The sequence below is a fragment of the Branchiostoma belcheri genome, unplaced genomic scaffold, assembly GCF_001625305.1.
Source record: "Branchiostoma belcheri isolate BF01 breed outbred unplaced genomic scaffold, Haploidv18h27 scaffold40, whole genome shotgun sequence".
In the NCBI taxonomy this organism is placed as follows: Eukaryota; Metazoa; Chordata; class Leptocardii; order Amphioxiformes; family Branchiostomatidae; genus Branchiostoma; species Branchiostoma belcheri.
The window spans coordinates 2,780,199-2,789,467 of NW_017804021.1; the positions used below are offsets into that span (position 1 = coordinate 2,780,199).

Below are 9,269 nucleotides of genomic sequence, written 5' to 3' on the forward strand. Positions count from 1 at the left end.
TGGACGCCTGCGACATGAAGTCTGTCGGCTGGACAAACAAACAAACAAACATGAAGTCTGTCGGCTGGACAAACAAACAAACAAACAAACATGAAGTCTGTGGGCTGGACAAACAAACAAACATGTCTGAGTCACTGTAACTAAGCTCAGTGTCTGGCGCTCTAACAGATGCCCTGATAGGCTGTGCTCTGCGGTTAGTAAGAAGCCCCCTGATAGGCTGTGCTCTGCGTGTGATGCGGTTAGTAAGAAGCCCCCTGATAGGCTCTGCGGTTAGTAAGAAGCCCCCTGATAGGCTGTGCGGTTAGTAAGAAGCCCCCTGATAGGCTGTGTGGTTAGTAAGAAGCCCTGTGATAGGCTGTACTCACGGTGCCCACAGAGGAAGAGTCCGTCCCGCCCTGCCCGAACAGTTTGCTCTGCGTGTGATGCGGCGCGTTCGGGTCCACGATCAGCAGCGGCTGTGGAGTCACGTCGTTTCCGGCGTCGTCAAGGACAACCACGTTCGGCCCCTTGCTGCGCTGCGTCACCCCGCCCTTCCCATCATCCAACACTACGCTCTTCTTGCTGGTCGACCCCGCGACCTGGCTTCGCGTGGAACCAACCATCATGGAGCTCTTGGTGTGCTGGAACGTGCTGCGTAACATGCTCTTCTGGGGAGCTCCCCTAAACAAACAAACAAACAAACAAACAAACAAACAAACAAACATGTGTTCAGTCCCGCCATCATGGAGCTCTTGGTGTGCTGGAACGTGCTGCGTAACATGCTCTTCTGGGGAGCACCACTAAACAAACAAACAAACATGTTGGGTTGCACATCATGCTCTCCTGTTGTAGCTCTTCTGAGATTCCTTCAGTCCATCCATCCATGGAGATTCCTGAGCTAGAATATTGACATCAGGAAGCTCGGATTGTCACCATGTAAGCCCTTTTCCGTAGAGCGTAATCGGCCGTTTCAATTCTACGTAGAGCGTAGACGGACCGCTTTAATATTTTTGCGTAGAGCGTATTCTGCGTTTTAATTCTACGTAATGCGTTGTAGCCACTTGGAATTTATCGTAAAGCGTAATCGAGGGGTTTCCGAATTCAGCGTAGATCGTTGTTGGGACCCCCCTTGCAGGCCCTCATGATCATGTAAGGTATTGACAGGGAGACATTGCCATTTATGCACATGTTTAGCATCTAGTAAAGTACAGATCGGCAGGGAGGAAGGGTCGATTATCCAAATTACTGTTGTGTTATACTAGACTATTGATAGTATATAGTATATAAACAACAACAACGTAATATAAGATATTACGGATGATCCAAAACAAATGGCAACTCGCTATAAACCATGCAGACACAACTCCCAGGGCCAGCATACATACGGGACACCGATCTGTGACTTACGATCACTTTTGTGCCCCAAAAACGACGGAAACTCTACTCTAAACACGGTCCTGGCGCCCCCCTCCCCCTTCGCTATGTGCCATTTCGCTAAGGAACAGAAGTTCCATCAGAGGACATAAAAAACGAGTAAAACTCAGGATTCCCCTACCCGGCCATGCTGGGCGCCTTACTCCTGCCTTTGGTCGACGCTGACATGCCGGAAAACTCTGGAAATGGCTACAAAAGTCTCCCCAAATCGTCCTACAGTACAGAAAGCTAATGTTGATGTTGCTATGAGCACCCGCATAAATTAACTGCTGGGGTCAATACTTGGCTGAGTAAACTGATCTCCAATTGGTCAGTTCTATCCACTGCTGTCGGCTGGTTTTCGTGCTGTTGTACTAGAACTTGTGAAATGTTTTTCGTGAAAGATTGATATTTTGGTATGCAAAGCATTTAGAGTCGAAAGAATGAAAAATGGCTACAAAAGTTGTATTCTATACTATAAATGGAGACACCATAAATCCAACCCTATGGCAAGTGCACCAATCACAGCAGTCGTAACAAACAGCCAAACATGTAAATAACATCCGGGTCACCATTGCTATCCCATAATATTATTCAACATGGCGGAGGTAAAGCCGAAAATTCTTCATTTGGCGAAATTTTGTGAAAATTCTGGCATTTTTGTGGAAATTTGCCGGTAGTTTTGGCCCTGTATGGGTTTTTAGGCGGGAACATTTGGCGATCTGCCGGTCTAGGGGCGGAAAGTCGCCGATGAGGCTCGTAGTTTGCGTCCGACATGTCCGGCGTTTCCACTTTCGGCCGCCTCGTATTTTGAACTTTTCTTTGACATTTCCGTTGTTTCCTTGACCGAGGTGGTCTTCTCTCCACTTTTACTAACAGTTGGTTTGTGGTTTTTGTTTTCCAGACCGTTCCGGGAGATTCGAGTCCAGGTAAGATCATTTTTGTGCGATTTACTCACTTTTCGCCAATATGCAAATAAGGTGGGACCGGGTTCCCACCTTAGTCGGGAAAAAAGCGGGTTTGTCCCGAAAGTAGGGCTTTTGGAAGGAATCGCACTTCAGGGCGGCCATGTAAGCCGGCTGTGGACAGTTTTCCGTGCAGTTGTTGTCTGGGTTGCCGGTCGTTCTTGTAAAATGCTCGCTTTTGTGAATTGTGTTGCTAATTAATTATTCATGAGCTCTGTCCGCAGTGGTCTATCCTTATTCGGGACCTCTGGAGGCAAACCAACATTTCGGGTCGCGGTTTTCTCACTTCTAGCGGAGACGCAGAAACATGAACTGAGCCTGATGGGCGATATGCTGCGCTTTTAGGCAGTTCGGGGTTGTGGGATGTTTGTCGGAAAAAGATAGTCTTGTTTTATGAAGGGAAACGTTGCTTTGCATATACATGTATATATAAATGTTCAGTGTTGAAAACGTCCGGTATTAAAACTCATCAGTAAAGAAACTCTGATTTTCAAATCTCTGTTTTACCTTCGGCTTGGATTAAGTGAACGTTGAGAGCTGTTCTTGTACATATTTGTGTTTGTTTTACTTCTGTTTCTGGGTTAAGTGGTTCCTGCTTTCCTCTGAATCTTACTTCCTTTCAATTTGATAGAAATTTGTTTGATTATTTTACTGTTTGATTCTTTTGATTTCCAAATCTGTCCCAACTGGTTAACTGTGGTTCCTCCACGTGTTTGTGAAAAATTTGGACACCTCGGAAGTTAGATGAAATACAGGTCTGTCTAATGAAAATCAGATAATGTAATGTTTTTTGCAAAAATTATAATTTAGCTTGCATCAAACGCCAAATTGCGTGTCCTGGGACAGATTTTTTAGCATATAGAAAACCGGCATGGCGCAACACACCGTTTGACGCTGGCTTTTTGCTCCATGTAAATTGCCCCATACTTTCTATAGACTGTTTTTTTGTATGACTGGTTGGAAGGAAATTGACTCACTCTTTCTGCATACCTGTACAGTACATTTTACATAGATAACATTTTCTTTGCCCATCTCTGCCTTCGAAGTATTGAAATGATTTTTTCATGTTCCTAGTTTGGCAGTCTGGATTTTTATCCTGCTGTTTGTTCTAAGGTGGATCAGTGTAGGTATGAGTAAATCATAAATACCTGCTCAGCTCCAATTTCACCTGCACTAACCTGGATATACAGGTGGTATTTCCAGCTTAACATGAGATTTAAAAGTTAGATTAAAATACTGGGACTTGTTTATGTGTATACGTATATATAACAGGGGTTTTTCTAGAAAAAGTTACTATTTAGCATGAGGGAGCAGATCACAAGCATGGCAAAGAACAAAGCAACCAAGGGGGGGGGGGTTTAATAAGAGTAACACAGTTTGTAATGCTAGAATGCATTGTTGTATTGTTTTCACCTCTTTACTGGAAAAAGATCATTTTGAGAAAGATTAAATGGTGTGTAAGTAGCCATATAGGGTTCAATTTGAAAATTGATATGGGGGAGCTGGCTGGTTACATGAGGGAGCAGCTCCCTTATTCCCCTGTTTAGAAAAACCCTGTATAGTGTCTCCCTTGTTCTGTGTCAGTAAACAAATAAATAACAGGAAGATCACAACTTGATCTGTCTCTGAAGACCATGCATCAACGTTTGTCTCCAGGCATGAGGAAGATACATGTAGTAAGATTTTTACTTGCACTTAAAGACAGAAACAGGTTTAAGAATAAGACTTCATACTTGGAGTGACAAATTTTGGCTGCATGATGATATCGGCACAGACTCTGCCATGTATATGAGTTGTAATAATGCTGATGTGTTTTACAGAGTCGGACCGTGAGTTTAACCTGTGTAATGCTGATGTGTTACAGAGTCGGACCGTGAGTTTAACCTGTGTAATGCTGATGTGTTACAGAGTCGGACCGTGAGTTTAACCTGTGTAATGCTGATGTGTTACAGAGTCGGACCGTGAGTTTAACCCTTGTATTGCTGATGTGTTACAGAGTCGGACCGTGAGTTTAACCCGTCTGCAGAGATGCTGATTGATGAAATTGACGACGAGCAGACTTTAGAAGAGGAAGAGGCGCAGGACAGCGGAGACAGCAACGAGGTCGCAGAGCTGGAGAAGGTCAGGAAACTTCTGGTTTCTTCTAAACACTTCTGGTTTCTTATAAACGTTTCTGGTGTCTTATAAACGCTTCCGGTTTCTTATAAACACATCCGGTTTCTTATAAACACTTCTGGTTTCTTATGTATGTATGTATGTATGTATGTATATAAGTCCCATAACCTTATACTGTCATGAAAGTTCATCTGTGTTGGTAGTTTTATTGTTTAAAGTCAAAACTTTAGATCCAACATCGTGGCCAAATGTTGCATGAAATGAAGATTGTGTGAGGGAAGTACTGTCCAGAGTTATGTTTGAGAGTTTGAAAACTGTTTGTGTTCGGTAGGAGGGTGACATGCCGTTGGAACAGCTGCTGGCGATGTATGGCTATTCCGAGGAGGGTGCGCACCCCCCCAGCAGTGACGGGGAGCCGGACTTGCCCCCTGACCTCACGCTGGACAAGGAGCAGATCGCCCGCGACCTTCTGCCGCACGAAACGCCCGAGGATCGAGAGGCTTCGTCTTCGCTCGAGTTCTTAGCCAGGCTGGACGGGGAAGGGGAGGCAAACCACAGAACACTCAGACGTAAGGAACCTTCTTACACCCCTAACCCTAACCCTGCCCACAGAACACTCAGACGTAAGGAACCTTCTTACACCCCTAACCCTGCCCACAGAACACTCAGACGTAAGGAACCTTCTTACACCCCTAACCCTAACCCTGCCCACAGAACACTCAGACGTAAGGAACCTTCTTACACCCCTAACCCTAACCCTGCCCACAGAACACTCAGACATAAGGAACCTTCTTAAACTTCTAACCCTATCCCTGCCCATAGAACGCTCAGATGTAAGGAACCTTCTTACACCCCTAACCCTAACCCTAACCACAGAACACTCAGACGGCTTGCTACTTTCTTACATCTCTTTAGAGGATAATGTTGATTTTACTTATGTTGCTGACGGTGTTGCATTGATGTTTTTAGTGATGTTTTGAAGCAAGTGTTGCATTGATGGTTTTTAACTTTAATGTTTTGCAGCGAGAACCAACGGCGAAGGCTACTCAGAAGACGATGATGAGGACGATGAAGATTACGTTCCCGCTGACGACTGGAAAAAGGTAAGAATAGACAAACAAAGAAACAAACAAGGAATCGGCCAATTTAACTGTCCAAAATGTGTGTAACCAACAGCAGGATTTAGGGCTGCTGTATGGGGAGGTCATAGGTGGGGTGAGGGTCATAGTTGAGGGGAAGGTCATAGGTGAGATGAGGGTCAAAGGTAAGGGGAAGGTCAGTGTTTGCATGTGCATGTGTGTGTGTGCGTGTGTGTGTGTGTAAGTGTGAGCTGAGTGGGTTAGGAGATGTGTGTGCTGAAGTTGTTGTGTTTATACCAGGTGGGTCCAGACTACCAGGCTAAGGTCCCTGTTGTGTGTGTATGTGTGTGTGTGTGTGTGTGTGCGTGTACGTGTGTGTGTTAGTGTAAGTGTAAGGTGAGTGGGTTAGGGTTAGGAGATGTGTGTGCTGAAGTTGTTGTGTTTTGTACAGGATATCCAGGTGGGTCCAGACTACCAGGCTAAGGTCCCTGTTGCGTGTGTGTGTGTACGTGTGTGTGTGTGTACATGTGTGTGTGTATGTACTGTAAGTGTGAGGTGGGTTAGGGTTAGGAGAGGTGCTGAAGTTGTTGTGTTTTGTACAGGATATCCAGGTGGGTCCAGACTACCAGGCTAAGGTCCCTGTTGTGTGTTCGTGTGAGTGTGTGTGTGTGTGTGTGTATTGTAAGTGTGAGGTGAGTGGGTTAGGGTTAGGAGATGTGTGTGCTGAAGTTGCTGTTGTGTTTTGTACAGGATATCCAGGTGGGTCCAGACTACCAGGCTAAGGTCCCGGCCGGGCTGGCTGCTTACGACGAGGGAAAACCGGTTCCTTACGACAGCGAAGACAGGCTGCTCTGGGACCCAACCAGGCTCGACGACAAGCAAGGTGGGTTCAACTAAACGTTAATACATACACACTTTGGTCCCAGTGGTAAGTGTGTGTGTGTGATTGAGTGTGTGTTTGTGTGCATTTATGAGTGGTGGTGTGTGTGTGAGTTTGTATATTGAGTGATGTATGTTAATGCCCTGTGATTGATGATCTGGTTCCAGTGGAAGGCTACCTGGAGGAGAACGTGTTGATCGTGTGTATGTGTCTGTGAGCGTGGTGTGTATGTGTGTGTGTGTGCTTGTGCAGGTGTGTGTGAGTTGATGTAATTTAACTGTATGTTATGTTCTGCTCCCAGTGGAAGGCTACCTTGAGGAGTACGCCTCCATCGTACCGGGCTCGGCGGGAATGGGCGCGGTTCCGGCGGGTGGACATGTACGGGATGATGAACAGGTCAGGTCATAGGTCATTCATGTATGGAACAACAAACATGTCAGGTCATAGGTCATTCATGTACGGAACAGGTCAGGTCATAGGTCATCCTGTGCTGATTCCAGCCAGATGGATCATGGTTCTATTTGGAGGAATGACAGAAATTTGTTGGAAAATTTTTGTGAAAATGAGCAGGAACGATTTAGTGCTGCTTGTCTAGAGGCCAGTCCTGAGTAGTGGTTTGTTTATTTTGTTCCTCCACAGTCATGTTGTTTATTTTGTTGGCAGGTGTTGTTTGTTTATTTGTTAATGTTGTTGTTTTCCCCCCAGGTGTTGTTTGTTTGTTAATGTTGTTTATTTCCCCCCAGGCATTGTTTGTTTATATTGTTGTTTATATCCCCCCCAGGCGTTGTTCCTGTTGATGCAGTGTGAAGGAGACTTTAAGGAGGCCCTGAGAAGGAAAAGGCTGCAGTCGGTCAGCCCCGCCTGTAGGTGGCGCTTTTGTACTGTGCATGGAAACAGTTCGTGTAGGGTTAGGTATAAGATTTAACCTGAGGTGTAACATGTAATGCATGATGTAGGGTTAGAGTCCCCCTGAGCTGTACACGGTACATGTGCTTGGTGACTTAAGACCAGTGAGCAAGTGGATAGTTGATGGCTATCTGTATCTGTATAACTGCCCTTCAGAATAAACACCAGCCCCAGGGCATGTTTAACCCTGTTTCTCTCTCCCCTCAGCTGAGGAGAGTTTGTGGTCAGGATTAGGGTGTGGGTATGTGCATGTGTGTAACTGCCCATGTTTAATGCAGCTGAGGAGAGTTAAAGCTGTGGTCAGGTTCAGGGTTAGGGAATGTGTGTATTTGTGTATAATGTATAACCTTCTCTGTCCCTGCAGCTGAGGAGAGTTTGTGGTCAGAAGAAGACTGCCGGAACTTTGAGAGTGGCCTGAGGATGTACGGAAAGGACTTCCACATGATCCAGAAAACCAGGGTGAGCACATTTCATTCATCTACTCATGTAATTCATTCACCCAATTATTAAAACACCTGGGACCTATACAAAGCTCCTGCGTAGAGCCCAGAACATATCTTGGACACAACATGCCACCATCAACACTATTGTAGTGGTCTCCCACGGGTGTCCGAAAAGCTCACCCACCGACGGGTTAAGTTTGCGGGACATTGTTGCAGAGCCAAGCAAGAAGTGTCGGCCGTCCTCCTGTGGAAACCGAGGGGCAGAGTGCATTCCAGAAGTTTGACTTTCACTGACTCTTTGGTTAAAGGTACTGGTATTGACTTTGATTGTATAGAAAATGTTATAGACAAGGATCTGTGAAGGGAAAACTTGCTTGGTTCTGGCTGTACAGGCCGACAATAGATAGATAGATTAAAGCACCAAAAGGGTCCTTAGACCCTGCCCAGATTGTCCACAGTTTTGGGCAGACTTGAGTGGTATCAGCTTGTGGCTCACAGATTTTGTTTGTTTGTTTGTTAGTTGCCGATGAAGTCGGTTGGAGACCTGGTGCACTTCTATTACCTGTGGAAGAAGACAGAAAGGCACGACATGTTTGCGAACCACGCAAGGCTCGGCAAGAAGAAATACAACTTCCATCCTGGTGTCACGTAAGTTTGGAGAAGCAACTCTGTTTTATTGTTTGTTTTGTATGACCTGTAGATTGTGGTATCGAATGTCCCGGTTGTTGGGGTTTGGACACAATACCGAAAGGTCGTGGGGTCGATTGCTGGCTTGTTGTTTGTGTCCTTGGGAATTTCCTCACTCCACCCAAAATGGGCACCTGACTTCGGATGGGGAAGTAAAAGGCAGTGATAGGACAGGGATGGGCTCTGCCTTCCAATACTGCCATTGACACAGTGGATTAACAACCACTGCCCCTATAGCCTCAAAAGGCAATGGGACTAGCTTTACCTTTGACCTTTACCTTTAACCTTTACCCAGGGACTACATGGACAGGCTGCTGGATGAAAGCGAGTCTCAGGCCTCGTCTCGAGCCTCGAGTCCGAACTTTAACCCCAGCCTCAAGCACAAACATCTGCTCAGCAGCATGGCAACCTCCGGATCAAGTTACATCCCCTCGCTGGCCGACTTCAACACAGGTAAGGCTCGGGTTACATCCTCTCATTTTAACACAGGTAAGGCTCGGGTTACATCCCCTCACTTATACACAGGTAAGGCTCGGGTTACATCCCCTCACTTATACACAGGTAAGGCTCAGGTTACATCCCCTCACTTCAACACAGGTAAGGCTCGAGTTACATCCCCTCACTTCAACACAGGTAAGGCTTGAGTTACATCCCTTTGCTGGCCGACTTCAACACAGGTAAGGCTCGAGTTACATCCCCTCACTTCAACACAGGTAAGGCTCGAGTTACATCCCTTTGCTGGCCGACTTCAACACAGGTAAGGCTCGGGTTACATCCCCTCACTTTAGCACAGGTAAGGCTC

The 9,269-nt window shown here is 46.0% G+C and overlaps 2 protein-coding genes across 5 annotated transcripts in view; one reads left to right on the forward strand and one right to left on the reverse strand.

The window, feature by feature from the left end:
• LOC109477524 (WD repeat-containing protein 78-like) overlaps positions 1–1,707 on the reverse strand; it is a 13,352-nt gene extending 11,645 nt beyond the window's left edge. Inside the window, exons 1-2 of the mRNA XM_019778812.1 lie at positions 1,535–1,707; positions 366–660 (exon numbers count right to left, since the gene is read on the reverse strand). Of these exons, the coding sequence (XP_019634371.1) occupies positions 366–660; positions 1,535–1,581 (342 nt within the window). The 5' untranslated portion in view covers positions 1,582–1,707. The remainder of the gene's footprint in view (positions 1–365; positions 661–1,534) is intronic.
• Positions 1,708–1,937: 230 nt separating this feature from the next.
• The window catches only part of LOC109477525 (mesoderm induction early response protein 1-like), a 12,824-nt gene continuing 5,492 nt past the window's right edge, over positions 1,938–9,269 (forward strand). Inside the window, exons 1-12 of one of the 4 annotated variants that reach the window (XM_019778816.1) lie at positions 1,939–2,000; positions 2,297–2,321; positions 4,354–4,478; positions 4,804–5,041; positions 5,496–5,575; positions 6,302–6,434; positions 6,733–6,827; positions 7,213–7,294; positions 7,702–7,796; positions 8,301–8,428; positions 8,763–8,956; positions 8,993–9,128. In XM_019778816.1, the coding sequence (XP_019634375.1) occupies positions 1,992–2,000; positions 2,297–2,321; positions 4,354–4,478; positions 4,804–5,041; positions 5,496–5,575; positions 6,302–6,434; positions 6,733–6,827; positions 7,213–7,294; positions 7,702–7,796; positions 8,301–8,428; positions 8,763–8,956; positions 8,993–9,111 (1,323 nt within the window). In that variant the 5' untranslated portion in view covers positions 1,939–1,991 and the 3' untranslated portion in view covers positions 9,112–9,128. Of the gene's footprint in view, positions 2,001–2,296; positions 2,322–4,353; positions 4,479–4,803; positions 5,042–5,495; positions 5,576–6,301; positions 6,435–6,732; positions 6,828–7,212; positions 7,295–7,701; positions 7,797–8,300; positions 8,429–8,762; positions 9,129–9,269 lie in introns of those variants that run through there. The other 3 variants (XM_019778815.1, XM_019778814.1, XM_019778813.1) reach the window with 3 other exon arrangements.